A 16,078-nucleotide genomic window follows, 5' to 3' on the forward strand; every position below is an offset into this window, starting at 1 on the left:
GAATTATTGGGAAATTTAATTGGGGTATTTAGATGTTTTTAAGTAATGACACTGAGATAACTATTGGAAGTCACCATGAGCAGTGGTGGGTAAACAGTACAAACTCGATTTTTTTTTTTATGTCATAATGAATAATATTGTGCAAATATACTGTAGAAATATTATATCGATACCATTCACTCACTATTTCTAAAATACCTTGTGGGAGAAGCTTTATTCTCGACTACTCTAAGGTTACAAGACATGAGTTTATCATTGTGGGATTGTGGTATTGATATATCATCTTGGGCACATGTGACATGCTCTAATTGGCCTGAGTGTTAGCCAGCCCCACATGTTAATCCCTAAGGGTCGTTAAGTCACAGTAACTAATGCGTCATTGTACATGTTTGTCCCTTTGACACCCCTTGTGAAGTAAAAGGTTATGGTTGGATGCATGTAGGTGGAAGAGTCATAAAACTGGATGATTTATTAATAGCAAAGCTTTGGATCTCACTTGGTATTTATGAGTCCTTATAAACACACTAAGACCCCTTATATAGACAAGGAAGCGGCCTAGATAAGGCTCTAGGTTGCTTCAGCAAGAAGCAACCAATTGGCCGACACAGACTTAATTGGCATGATAAACATGATAGGGAGGACATATATTCTCCACTATCTATAGTCCTGTAAATGTTTTTGTTATTAAAAGATTTGCTGCATTCGGAATCATATTATATCATTTAGAATTTATTACTAGTTTTATGTATCCATAAAATGTTTCTAATGATACTAGGAAACTTTGGGTCATATAAATAATTTTTGGATGATTATAATTCATATCAACTTCTAGGGATTCAAATGTGGCTTTAGTCATAACTAAATAATTTAGAAATCCAGTTATTAAAATTAGAAACAATACTTTCCAAATTATACTAAGTAAAAAATAGTATAAAAAAAAGAGAATAATAAATTGATATTGATAATTTATGTACCCCAGTAAAAAAATATACAAATAGGATCTAGTCAAAAAATTAGAAAACCAGTAACTCCGTTCAAAATATGGACCAAAGAAGAACTAGCAAAACCACCATAATATAGACTAAAGTTTCCTAGAAATGAAACACTTACTTAAAGTCACTGAATATTATAAAATATAATTGGTAAGAATAAGATATTTCCCTACAGAAAGAGAATCAAATCCACAGAATTTAAAAGATAAAATAACATATCATGAGTTTTTATGGCTTCTAGATTAATATTTAACGAAAAAAAATAAGAATTATAGAAAATGGATGAAAAGAAGACAGAGAGCTTTTAGAAAATTGGAAACTAAAATTATCACAACAATTTGACAAAATAGGAACTAGATATGTCTAAAGAAAATACAGTGAATACTAAACATAAGACTATAGTAAAAAATATAGACAATATCAGAAGATTTTCTTTTTCAAATCATATTAGATATACTAATCAACTTAGTAAGCATAATAAAACAAAATAAATAGTATATACAATTGAAGAACAACACCATAAGGCTAGGAATATAAATATAAAATTAACTAGAAATTGCCAAAAACACCCCCTAAGTTTGCAATATGCACAAATTGTCCCCCTAAATTTGATTATCCATAAAAGCCCATCCTTTTAAATACACAATAAATTTGAAACCCCCCAAGCATGTAACGGAGTTAGTTTTGAATTTTTTGGAGGAAATTGTCCCTTGCATAGGAAGTAATGGCAAGTGAGACATGGTTTGACCATAACACCCTTGGCTGCAATGATTATTCCGCTTTGAGAGGAAGCAGTTTCTTTTTTCTTAGTTAATCCAGAGAGAATACCATTACTGGCGCCGGTTTCTTTTTTTCTCTTCCCCTCTTTAGCTTTTCTCTTTCTAAAGTTGTCATTACCTAGACATCTTCTGAATGACCTGACCATTGTCTCGAATGAGAACTCCCGCTCAACTCTTCGGCTTTTCATTAGTTTGCGCTCTAAGGTAACGAGGCTAGGTGGATGCCGTTGAAGATGTTGTGTAGTTTCCTTTTGTTTTGCCATTCTGTGGGTTTTTTTCCGGTTTGATTTATAAAGTATTCTGTTGGAAAGAGAGATTTTTCGGTTTTATGGTGTAATTATTGGATGATCTTCTAGTTTGCAGAGAGATTTTTCGGCTAGGGTTTTGTTTTGTTTTTCATTTTTGTCTGTGTACACGATCGAAAGCGATAATGTTGTGCTGAAAAAGATTTTTCGATTATTTTGCAATCTCATTGTGCTGTGTAATGTTTATGATGTATGTTACCCAATTGATATGGTCGCAGTATGTAGTGTTTAATGGTATCAGTGTAAAAAATGAGGTTTCCGTTTAAGAATTGAGTTTACCATTTACAAACATAACTTTCCATTTAAGAAATGAGTTTTTTGTTTAAGTTTTCAAATATATTTTTAAAACATAACTTTCTGTTTAAGAGTTCTGAATACTGATTAATATATTATTATTGTCATAGGCTTGTGATTATGGCGGTCAACCTAGTTAATGGGTGATGCTGGGTATATATCTTGAGTGGGTACTGTACTATGGTCAATTTTCACTTTGAGCATCAAACTTTAATTTGTATCATTTCGGTTATCCAACTTCAATTTGGTTTCACTGAGCGGGTACTAAGAGATTTTTTAGAGGAATTTAATGACGATGCTACCAGAATTGCATTGTCAGTAGCAATTCATGGAGTTATCTACTGTGGCTACATATCCCATCATCAACGATGTCAATATAGTCACCTATTATGCAATTCAATGATGTCCTCGTGTACATAATAGGTGGCAACATGGACATTGTTGATGATGTGGCATACACACATTAGTAGATGACATCGTTAATTGCTATTGACAAGGCAATTCTGGCAACAAGATCATCAAATTCCTCCCAGAAACCTCTTGGTACTCGTCCAGTGAAACCAAATTGAAGTAGGATAACCGAAATGATACAAATTGAAGTTTAATGCTCAAAGTGAAATTTAACTATAGTATAGTACCCACTCAAGATATTTACCCGGGTGATGCTACTTGACACCAGTAGTGGAGAGTATGGCTAAATTGAAAGTTCACATGAGTGGACGACACTAGGAGATCATCCAAAGGACACCATTTGCAACACTCACTGAACTAGAACCTGTATTCCAAGACAGGACCCTTTTGATTCTTTGTTGCAAAGGTACGATAACCGCACCAATAAATTTAGGATAGAGGCAAGCCTGCTGAGTTTCAGGCCTGAAGATGTGGCTCTCATTTTTTTTTCTACGATGTGATGGAGACGCAGTCGTATTTCAAAAGAAGAAAACACACTCATCTTTTGAAAACAAGTATTTATCGAAAACTTACGAAAGACACAAAGACTCCATCAAAAGAACACTTGACCAAATTATTCGGCAGACGGGGGAAGAAATTTTTTTTGTAAAACTCCTTCTGGTGTACCTCATGGGTACTATCTTCTTTCCAAACACCTCATTCTTAGTTCCGAATTGGATCGTTGATTATGTAGATGACCTACCTGACATGGGACGATACGCATGGGCGTAGGCGACACACAAGTGGCTTATGGAGGATGTTCCACAAACGGGCGCTCGAGTGAAAGCAAGATGTGCTGGGAAAAAGACCAACACAGGGTACCTTAAAGGTTGCTCGGTTGCACTGAACATATGGTTTTATGAGCTCACCAGCATCGGCAAGAAGCTATGTTTTTGCAAGACCCTAAGGATACTGTGTTATGGTAAGAATAGTTATCGGAGGTAAGCGTCGATAGGACCCATGTTGTCATCTCTCGAAGGAAAGGAGGTAATAAATCATTAGCAATATGTGTTACAATTTCACATTTTACGTTAACAATTGGCTGGAGTTACGTATTTGTGTTGAAAACTTTGTTGGTTTTTTTGTAAGTGTACTTGTTATTTTTTAAAAGCAATAGCTTATGTTTAAAACATTATTTTAGTGTTTAAACATGTTGGTTAATGGTTAAGTTTACTGGTTACTGTTTAAAAATATTTTTTAGTATTTAATATCATTGGTTATTGTTTAAATTGAGGCGTTTCCCACTAAGATTGTGTTGATTACAAATGTTAGGTTCATGAATTGGTCACCGTGAATACGGATGAAGAAGTCTTTGCTCCGGTCAGTCGTCGCGGAGTTAATATTGCTCTCGCACTACTGCTTCGAAGGAAAGATGAGAGGTCAATCTCTTCAAAACGCGTTCGTCGTCGTTCCCCTTCTCCCAGCCTAACCCACACATGCATTTCTCGATGTCGGACAAGCCCCCCTACCCCCTCCGACAATGACAGCCGATGGCATCACTGTATGACTATTGCAGGCATGCGACATATTGACGAAAGAGTTCCCCCGGCTTATTGCTCGTGTCGAGGCGTTGGAAGGACGTTCACAGTCGAGTGCGACGTCCCTACCAACAAATGAACTACCCGGCACTACTAGGAATAACCCTGATGCTACCGACATAGCCCAGACGTTTGCCATGATGACGTAATTAGGATGGCCATCTTAAGACGACCGTTTTGGAAGAGGATTAGGACGAGAAGAAAATCAACAATATCTCTTCCTTCACCAGATGACGTTGAAACAACTATAGCACCACCCGCGGTTGATTGGCCGGATACAAGGGATACGTCTGAGAAAATTACCACAACAGTTGTGTTTGAGGAAATTGCCCCCTAGTAGCTCCACATGCAGTTGACCAACCTCCAACGGATGTGTCTCTCATAGATGATGTCGTCGTGGTCGATGTTGACAAGATCATTAAATCTCTTGTCAATGAAATCCCTGTCTCAGTGGAACTGGCAGACGACAATGCCCCATCGAAGGAAGACACAATCCAAAAACAACATCAAGTAGCAACTACTGCCGGCAAACCATTGTTGGACCAACAGGAAAAAACTTATGCACCAATCATAAAACACTAACAACGGTCAACACTACAACAAATTGTATTTTTAGTGATAACAAAAGTTATCACTAAAAGTAATAATTTTAGTCACAATTAATAATAGTAGTAAATTTAGAAGTAGTAAATACAAGAGTGACTATTTTAGATAAATAGCCACAATTACTCCATATTTTTGTGACCAATTTCATGACACTAACAAATTTAGTATTTCTGACAAAATGATGTGGCTACAATAACCTTATTTATTTATGTCAATTTTGTTGACACAAAAAAAAAAAAATTAATTGTGACGAATAAAGTGCTCACAATAATTTGTTCAGTTGTGTTAATTTTATTGGCACAAGAAAAATGCTAAATTGTGACGAAAAAACCGTCACAATAATCTATTTTATGGTGATAAAATTGTTGACTCTGAAAATTTCAATAATGACAAAACGTTTTTGTCAATAGTAATATTTTTATTGGCGACCAATACTTCGCCATTAATGTTACTTTGATAAATTGTTATGTGTTTATATTGTCACAAATATAATTATAAATTTAAAAATAATATTGTCACTAAAATAAAAATTACATTACGCTAATTTTTTCACTAATATAATTAATTATTTGTGATAAATAAAAGTAATATTTTAGATACTTTTTTCAAGACAAATTTTTAGTAGCGAAAATATTGTCACACAAGCAAATAAAGTATTTAATATTATATGAAAATAAAGAAATAAATATCATCAAAATATAAAAAATTCAAATTTGAATATATAAAATTGGAAATTTGAATATATAAAATTGGAAATTTTAATATCCAAAATACAATTATAAAATTATCCTTTTAAAAAAAGAAAAAAGATTATAAAATTATCCTAAATTTGGAGATGAAGTACTCTTTTATGCATTTGAATCTTCTCTTTTAATTTTCAGCCTCAACTTCTGCTAGAATTTGACCATTTTGTTGGGACTTTAATGTTATTCCCTTTCCTGCACATTTAAAAAGAAAAATAAGAATCTAATGAGATAATTTTAAAAATTATCAAATTCTAATTTAATTACAACTTTCATATCATTATTTCTTCTCAATTGAGACAAGCTCCATGTTGTATTTGGTTTTTGTGATTTCAATAGATAAAAAATCATAAAAAAAAAATCACATAATCAAAATCTAAATATCATATTCCTATGATGAACCTGAACTTAAAATTCAAAGTATCAAAAGAGAAACACTAACAAACAATCATCATTGGAAAAAAAGTCAATAAATCTAACTTTGAAGATTAAAAAAGATAAAACAAAAAATAAATAATTATGTCGTATCCTTTGCATAAAATAAGCAAAAGAATTTTAAAAAATAAAAATAAGCAAATTTTATGGCCATCAATAATATGTACTTATACATCAAGGGCTAGTTGAGTCACTTTAATTATCCGAATCAGATGAACACGAACCCTTACCATCGATCTCCATAGACACATAATTACTCAAGGCATCACTCTTTTTTATGTTAAATTCATTGAGGATATATCTTTTTAAATTTTAATTTTTTTTAAATTATATTATTTAGATTTGCTTTTGTGAGATTTGGTAAATCTCTATTAAATTTCAATTTTTAAAATCTTTCTCTGATTCTATAAATTTTAGGTATAATCTAAATTAAAAACTTGTTTTCTATCTTTTAAAATATCAATTTTGAGGATTGGGTAAATAATAACAACTTGCAAAACAATGAATTCGGAGAATATTTTTTTACATCGATTTTTATCTCATATCTTTACAAATATTTTTAAAATTTGAATAGTTTTTCTTTTAAAAAATGTTTATATAAAAATATATATAGACACACACATATCAAATTTGATCCTAAAATATGTTAAACATACTTTAGATATTTTTGTGACAATATTTAGTAGTTGAATTTAATGTGACAAAAAATGTTATCACAAAAAAATAGTGAGAGATCCTAAATCGTCACAAATATAATAGTTGTAGTGACAAAAAAAATCATCACATTAACTTAAAAAATAGTGTTAATTAATTTTTTTATCACAAAAAACTTCATATTTGTGACAAAATTATTGATAGTTACAAAAAAAATCATGATGTCGTAATTTTTATAGTATAAGCATAATTACTTGGTATATTAAAACTAGATTGGAGAAAGCCAGACCTATATTTATACTATTTTTTAATTTTTTTTTTGTTACTTCTGGTATTTTTATGTGAAAAATAGTTGTTTATTTGGTAAATGATTATATGGAATATTTTCTTTGCATTGTAGATATGGGGCTATACCAATGCTATAATGATGATTTAATATTTGGGCATAGTTACTTTTAAATGTTTTAATAGGTTAATACTTTGGCTTAATAGAACAAAAATTTTTAGTATCTAATAAATTATTTGAAGTATTTATAAATAATAATTTTGTTTGATAAAATCGTGTTAAATTTTAATTTTAAAAACCTTTTAAATTTTATTTATAATTCTTAAAAAAAATCTATACAAATCCTTTGAGTTTTGTAGGAAAAAATAGAGTTTTTGATATCTTATTAATAATATAATTTTACAAGTATATATACAATGTATTTGAATTGTTTGTATCCAAAATTATCAACACAAAAAATAAGATATATAATTGTGATGGATACTAAATTGTTACAATTAAAATTGTAATAGTGATAAAATAATTAGATGTCACAACTAATCCAATCTATTGTGTTAGTTAACTTTTTTAGCATAAAACGTCAACAATATTTCTTGTCACAATTACACATCATTCTCATCAAGAAATTTTGACAAAATCTTGTATAATTTTAGTAATGAACATTGGACACAAAATTTTTTTGCCACTGATAATATATTAATAATGACCATTTAATTGTGACATATACTAAATTGTCACAATTATCACTATAATAATGACAAAAACATAAGTTATCACAATTAAGTTAAACAATAGTGCTTGTTACCTATTTTGACACAAAAAACCTAATATTTGTAGCAAAATAACCAAGTAACACAAAAAAGTTGTCACTAAAAATCTAAACTCTTGTAGTGCAACAACATCTCACAAAGGACCGTTATCGGGAGTCAAAGATGACTCGATTATTTTTGGTGATGAACCCTCTGGTGATAAGTCAAAACCGAAGGATGCTGCTAATCAACTGTATGATGAAGTGCATAAGGATTTTTCCCCCAAGAAGAAAAGATACGCTGGATAAACTCACCTCGACAAATTCGAGCAGGAGATAATAAGGATCTTCCTGAACTGCTGGATGGACTCGTAAGTATGAAGTATTTATGTTATAATTTAAATATATGTGTTATGATTTAAGAGAAGTAGTTTCCCCTTAAATATTTATGTTATCATTTAAATATATGTGTTACCATTTAATAATATTGGTTTACGTTTAAAAATCATTGTTTTTATTTAAATATTTGTCGTTTCCAATTAAGTATTTATCGTGTCATTTAAATATATGTGTTACCATTTAACATCAGGACTGTTGTCTAGATGAATGATAGTGTTAACACAACACGAGCCAGCCTGTTCACAATGCTGGACGGGAAGAAAATGGTCACAGACGATGTCATGGACGCATGTAAGTGCATAATTCAGAAGTCTCTGAAGAGAGTGCCATATCCATATAAGAAGCGCGCTTCCGTCACGCGGCTACTGGCGCTATTTTTCTCCAAACAAGAAGACCCATTTGACTCGACTCTAACTATGATTGGAGATGCCGCATGTAACTTGCATGATGTTGATATCGTCATTCTGCCAATAATCCTTAATGGTCACTTCCATGTTCTTGTTTTGGACAACTACAAACAAGAATACATGCATTATTCGTGATGCCAGAGCAAGAAGTACGACAGAGACGCCATCACCATGGTATATTATATGATGTTGATATCGTCATTTGTTAATCAGAATTCTAACTTGAAATTATATTTCTTGACAGCAAAAACTATTTGACAATTGTGTCGAGATGGAGTTCGGCAAGACGGCGACGACCTCATACCTCTTAATTCACAACATAGACACTCCAAGGCAAAAATAAGGAAGTGTCGACTCCGTAGTATATGTCATGCGGTTTATTAAACAAATACTTCACGATGAAAAACTACGGCTACCGTAAACTAACGTCCCTTATTTAAGACTAAAGTATGTCGTACCCTTATTTAAGACTAAAGTATGTCGCATGCATACTTATGGAAGGGAGCGCAACCGCCATTAATGAGAAAGCCAATACATCAACTGGAGGACAAAAACATTAAGCATTTTTGTAATGTACTCTCATACTAACTTATTCTTTTCCACTAAATTATTTCATTTGTAATGTAAATATCGCACTTTCTGTTTAAATATCGTTATCTCAGTTTAAAAATTGATGTTTTTGTTTAAATATCATCATCTCTGTTTAATTTTAATGTTTCTGTTTAACTATCTAGTTTTCTGTTTAATTTCAATGTTTCTGTTTAACTTCCAGTGTTTGTGTTTAAATATCAATGTTTATGTTTAAAATTCAAAGTTTCCGTTTAAATATCATCGTTTCTTTGTAAAATGTGTGTTTATTTACAAAAACGAAAACGAGCAAAATGTACAGTATAACTTCTCCTCCTTGCTTAGTCGGTGACAATTTGATTGCAAGATCTACGATTGTAGCGACTGCAACGTAACTTGCAGACCTTAGACACTTGCGACTCGGTTCTCTTCTGTTTAGGATGCCCAGGTTGCCTTCTCGTGACAGGTGGACGCAAAGGTAGTTCACGATTGTCGTCTGTAGGCTTGTCATGGTCGGGTATGGGAAAAATAGCTTCCTCATACACCAACTTGTAATTGTCAACGGTGAAGTATCCACTAATAAATCGATGAATGCTTGTGCCTCTCTGCATTATTGCAGTGCAAGTGTGTTTGCACGGGATACCATAAATTTGCCACCTGTGACATGAACAAGTTTTACCCAATAGATCCACGGAGTTGCTGCATTGGTTAATCACTTCGTAACAGTCATCGACACAACGGCCAACACGAATATTTCAGCTTTCCGCAATAAGTTCCTCTGTCTTCTTATGTATATTAGGGCATAAGTATGTCTCCCATTTAGTAGCTTGTTCACGACATGTGCATAACTTGCACATCAGCTTGAACCTATATGACGTAGAACACATATTGAACATTATAAAACATTGTTAAACTAAGAAACTTAATGTTAAACAGGAACAAAAATTTTTAAATGATAACAAAACCGTGTTAAGAGAATACCCTAACATTTAAATGGAAACAAAATTTGTTAGATGATAACAAGAAAAAGTTAAATAAAGATCCTGAAATATAAACAGAAATATTCAAATAAAATCAACATTCAAATACCATATGGAGTCGACTATTTTCATCACCAATAAATGACGAGCTTCTTTGATCCATGCATTGAATGACTCTGCGATATTTGAATACATCTCTCCCCAATGTTCACCTCTAAATAAATAATTTTACCAATGTGACATATCTGATTTATGAAGCAACCAGTGATAGCCATCGGGTGATGTAGCTTGCAGTTCATTCACCGTATCTTTAAATTCTTTAGCCGTGGCTGCATGTGTAATACGAAAGTATATGGACCAACACTTCTCCTTCATTGCCTTCCCAAGTCTAATATTGGCTTTCATAAAATTGGCCTCCAAGTGTCGAAGGCAGTATGCATGTGGGGAAGAAGGGAAAACTCTTGCAATAGCGTTCGCAGGGCCTTTAGACCTGTCCGACACAATTGTAATAATCTCTTTATAATCTCCGACATCATATAAAGTATCACCTAATTTCGAAATGAACCACGTCTAATTGGCATCGGTCTCATTGTCGACAATACCGAAGGCCATGTGAAAAAAATCATTGTTTCCATCTTTGCCTATGGTGCCCAATAGAGTACCCCGATATTTTTCAAGAAGGTGGGTACCATCAAGAAACAATAGCGGCTTGCAACTCCTCTTGAATCCTATGATACAAGCACGAAAAGAAAAAAAAATGCACGTTTAAAATGCTCACCGTCTCTTTCCACTATCGCAATGCAGCCAGGGTTTATCTAAACTACCTTATCCACGTACTAAAGCTACAAATCATAGCTAGAGACCTCACTGCTGTCTAGGCTCATCCGGGCATGCTCTTGATCCAATCAAGCTTGCTTGTATGGAATGTGGACACCATGTTCCTATAACATGTCCTTCTGAATGTAGATGGCCCTGTACACGGGCTGGTCCTACAGCTTCTAAATCCCACATGTCCTTACCCAATTTTGGATGCTTTTGGGTGTGACATTGAACCAATTCCACCACCACAATTGTATGACGGGTGCATTGTCTTGATTCTGAAAGTAATTTTATTATATTCCTTAAATGTATGAAGGTGCTATTGACAACCACTGGCAGCGCATTCTACAGTAACCCCGGTGTTTTTCATTCTTTATGAATTTGAAGTCAAAATTCTTTTTGATTGCAAAATTTTGAAGTACGTCTCTGAAATAGTCAGCGCCTAGAAAACGTTGTCCGATATCGAACGATAAAACTTTAGACTGATCTAACAAGGAAGGAAGGCATGCTAAACCGTCAGGGGGCGCACTGAGATGGAACGGATACGATGGCAGAATCCGAATACCTGCTAAAATCATTTCAGTTTAAACATAAATTGGATAAATTTAAGTGGAAACATAACATTTTAAACACAAATTTGATAAATTTAAACGGGAACATTTCTTTTTAAACGAGAACATTTATGTTAAAACGGAAAATGGATAATTTTCAAACGAAAACTTGGAAACAGGGACAAGACAGGGATACTTGAGAAAAAACATAGGTTTTAAACGAAAACTGTAATAATTAAGCGAAAATATAATTTTAAGCGGAAACTATGATAATTAATCAATAATTAACTTGTACAACTATGTAAACATAATGGAGGAGAATTTTACAACGAGAGGAAATCATTGTCAACAGTAGAAGTCTTGACCACGAGATCGACTGTAGCATATTTGAAGAGGGCGTACACGTGACATATGCGCTGGAAGTCTGACTCGTTTTCTATTGGACAAATCGTTTTATGTGCATCAGGTGTGATAAACTTTACTCTGACGCGGAAAACATCCAGACCCCATCGCTTGCATATCTTCGTTAACACTGATTTCCAAGAAGTCAGTGGCGTGAACACTAGCACTCATCCCTCCCTTTTCTATCTAGCGATAGCACAAAAACTCTCCATTGGAAACCTACATAAAAATAAAATGTTACTCTCTCTCGCAGGGTGATTAAGGTGAAAGCAAGGAAGAGATTATCACCTTACCAGGCAACCAGCAAAACTCCAACACACCAAATGGGGATGAATTGAAAAACTCCAAGAATCCAAGGTGAGAAAAGTCTTCCAAAGTTGGTTTCAGAAAAAGAAAAAAGAATGTTAAAAATATTGAACATGTGATTGGGCGGTTTTTTTCCCACTATTTTCAAGGACAATGATGGAATTTCACAACATGGACCTAGTCAGAGTAATGTATAAGGGGCAAAAAAGAAGTGAAACTATAACGGCAGGGCTGTCCGGGGTATTAATAAGGGGCTGTTTGAGAAGTTTTGAATTTTCTAAGAGGTAAATAGTAATTTTCTCTAAAATTAATTTCCCGAGAATAATTATATGAATATGGAATATTTGAATTATAAACCAAAATTTATGAATATTATGACGAAACGGAAATATATGATAAACAAATAGTATTAGACTTAATTACATAAGATTATATCATAAAATGATAATTTCTGGTTATACATTAGTTCATATAAGTTTTTTTTAATGATAGGAGTAATAGGATTACATAAAAAAGGATTAGAATCCATACCTTGGATGTAGTGAGGGGTGAGTTCATAAAGTAATGGAAAGGAGGGGAAGGGAAGGGAAAGGAAGGGAAGGGTTGAATACATACCTTGTTTGGGGGGAAGGGAAAGTAAAGTAAGGGTTTTTATCATTTTGTGTTTGGTTTGGAAGTAAAGGAAAGTAAAGTTATGTGTTTTATTACCATAATACCCCTCTATTGTTCTAATTCAAATAATTCAAATAATTGCATAAATAATGTTTATGTTCATATATAATTAACATTCCCAACTAATTGACAAAAATTGAACATATGAACACAGTAACATGTTTCCTTAAATTAACATTCAATATAGAGTTCATCAATCACCAAATTAAGAGAGTAAATTAACATGAAATCATCAAACTTAAATGTAAGTATAGGAATTAAAACCAATGTGCATTCCATTTTGAAACCATATAACAACAACATTCAATGGCAGCACCAAAACATCCACATGAAATATTTGACAAAAAATACAATAAAATTGAGATGAAATATAACCACTTTGTATCTATAAAAACAAACACTAATTAAGAGCATTCAAAAACATTCATAGACTCAAGAGAGAACTAATTAAGTATAAGAGTCTAATTGAATCATCAAAATTACCACAAAATTAAGAACATTTCAACAACACATAGATTTATCAATGAGAAGATAAACAAGAAAGTCCACCAAAAAGGAAGAGAGAACAAGTAGATGAGTTAAATATGAAACAAAATTGAAGAAATAATGTTACCAGGAAATTAATATGTGCATTGAAGTAGACCATATTATTAACGTATATACATACAAACTTCATTTATATAAAACAACCAATCATCTCCCGCCACTCATAATTTTCAAGCCATAGTTAACCAGCCAACACAAGCTGAAGATTTATTTTTATTTTTTTAAAAAAAAAAAGATAAATGAAACCAAGATTTTACCTCTCACTAGACTATCTCCTCCTTCCTTCCTCCGGCACCGGAACAACACCAAGGTTGATCCTCTCCGGCGACACCAACGTTGATTTTGGCGGCTGGTGAGAAATGAGAGTATTTGTGAGCCAGTGAGATGGGAAGGATAGAGGAATAGTTACTCAAACCTAATTAAGGACATGGGTTGTAATTGTTGAAATGCTAGAAGGGCAGAAACGTCCAGAAAAAATTTAACCCTCCTCAACCCACCATTTTGGTGGGTAGATGAATGGAAGAAAATGGGGGGTTTTTCAACCCCCCATTTACCTCTAAAACCCTTCTTTACCCTCTCATGTTTTCTCCCCAAGCATGGGTTCAAAGAACCCTTCCATTATGAACCCTCCATAATCCTCCCTCCCAAGCAGACCCTTAGACGTTGATATGAATTATAATTGATTAAGGAGCAAGTAAAATTTACAAAATTATAAGCATATAAATATTAAATATTTTTAAATATAGAATATAAATAAATATTTAAAAAAAAATACAAAAACCTTAGAACCCTACAAACGCGCGAGAGCTCTTGTTGCTCTTCCAAAGCAGCCAAGCTCCTTCAATGGCGGCTTCTCTTCTCCGGCGAAACCCTAGATTCACCTCCATTCCTCTTTCTCTCCGTTTCTCCACCCTCTCCACTCCATCTTCCTCAAACCCTCGTTCTCCCTCCTCCCTAGACTCAATCTCCCGAGTGAAATCGGCGATCCGCTCCGAGCTCGACCCCGATCGCATCGCCACCCTCTTCGAGTCATCCTCCCACGAGCCTTCCTTCTATGGTGACCGCCTTATCTACTCCATCGCCGTCCGCAAGCTCTGGCGCTCCCGCCGGCCCGACCTCATCCGCCGTGTCCTCGACCACCAGCTCTCCCACCCCTCCACGCCCAAGTCTGAAGCTTTCTTCGTCCGCACTCTCCTCCTATTCTCCGAGTCCGGCCTTCTTGACGACGCTGTCGCCACCTTCCACCGCATCCCCTCCCCACGCACCGACCGCTCCTTCTCTGCTCTTCTCTCTGCCTTCCTCGATAACCAGCAAGTCCAGCGCCTCCGTGAATCCTTTGTTAGTATTCCCAAAGAGCTTGGCGTCTCCCCCGGCGTCTCCTCGTACAACGTTCTCATCAAGTCCCACTGTGTCGATGGTGATCTTTCCGCTGCGCGCCAAGTGCTCGATGAAATGCGTGAGAGAGGAATCGATCCCAACATTGTATCTTATAACACTTTGTTAGATGGTTATTCGAAAAAAGGTGATGCTTTTGGGTTTGAAGAGATTCTTGGGGAGATTAAAAGCAGAGGATTGGATTTCAATTTGGTCACTTATAATTGTAGGCTATCGGCACTCTGCGCGCAAGGAAAGAGCTCCGAGGCAGAGGAATTGTTGGATGTCATGGTTTCTAACGGTTTGAAGCCCAATAGGATTAGCTTTGATGCTGTCATTGATGGGTTCTGCAAAGAAGGCAATGTGAAGTCTGCGCTGAGAGTCTTCACAAGGATGCGGTCAGGGAAGAAGGGAAATGAGGCTGGTGATGAAGCTGGTGGCGAGAATGATATTGTGTTACCGAGTTCAAAGACATATAGTAAGTTGATTCGGAGCTTGGTGCAAAAAGAGGAGCTTGAGTTGGCGTTGGATATTTCGAAGGAGTGTTTGGAAAAGAAGTGGACACCCCCTTTTGATGCTATGAAGGGGTTAGTGAATGGTTTGGTTAAGAATTCTCAGATTGATCTTGCAAAGGGCATTCTGAAGAAGATGAGGAAGGGTCTGAGGGGTGATGCCATTGATGCGTGGAAGAAGGTGGAAGGTGCTCTTCAGTTGTAGGGTGTGGTGAGGTTTCAGGAATGGCTCGTCGGCTGGAGGTTTTCTCATGCAACTAAGTTAATTGTTGCTAGCTGAGTCTAAGAGGTATATTATTTTGGAAAATTTTGGTTTCTGTTAAATGTTGCATTTCAAATTTCATAAACGAAGCAAGGCGAGCTTCTTACTTGTTTTCCAAATTAGATTATCCTATCTTAGATTCAGACCTTAAGATGCTGTATTCCTTGATACACAGTTAAGTGCTACATTGCTATGGGCACTTAGAAAGTTAGAATGTGACTGATTGACTGAATACTTATTTTTGCTTGTTTTGTTTGTCCTTTCTCTGCTACCTATGAAGAAGTTATTGCTTGCAGTTTGCCAAAATATCTGATCATTGCTCACTATCTTCAGAAGCCTACCATTCAACCATGTTTGGAGCTAGATGCATTTTTTTTAAGGTTATTCAGGCATTGTTTCTTCTGTGACTATGGTAATGGAAAGAAAGTGGAACAAGTGAAAATATTGTACC

At 34.5% G+C, this 16,078-nt stretch overlaps 1 protein-coding gene across 1 annotated transcript; it reads left to right on the forward strand.

The window, feature by feature from the left end:
• The first annotated feature begins 14,322 nt into the window (after window positions 1-14,322).
• On the forward strand, window positions 14,323-15,570 carry LOC120280633 (pentatricopeptide repeat-containing protein At1g61870, mitochondrial-like). Its single transcript, XM_039287555.1, has one exon. The coding sequence runs from the start codon at window positions 14,323-14,325 to the stop codon at window positions 15,568-15,570; it is 1,248 nt and encodes a 415-aa protein (XP_039143489.1).
• Window positions 15,571-16,078: the final 508 nt, after the last annotated feature.

Source organism: Dioscorea cayenensis, chromosome 1 (genome assembly GCF_009730915.1).
Source record: "Dioscorea cayenensis subsp. rotundata cultivar TDr96_F1 chromosome 1, TDr96_F1_v2_PseudoChromosome.rev07_lg8_w22 25.fasta, whole genome shotgun sequence".
NCBI lineage: Eukaryota > Viridiplantae > Streptophyta > Magnoliopsida > Dioscoreales > Dioscoreaceae > Dioscorea > Dioscorea cayenensis.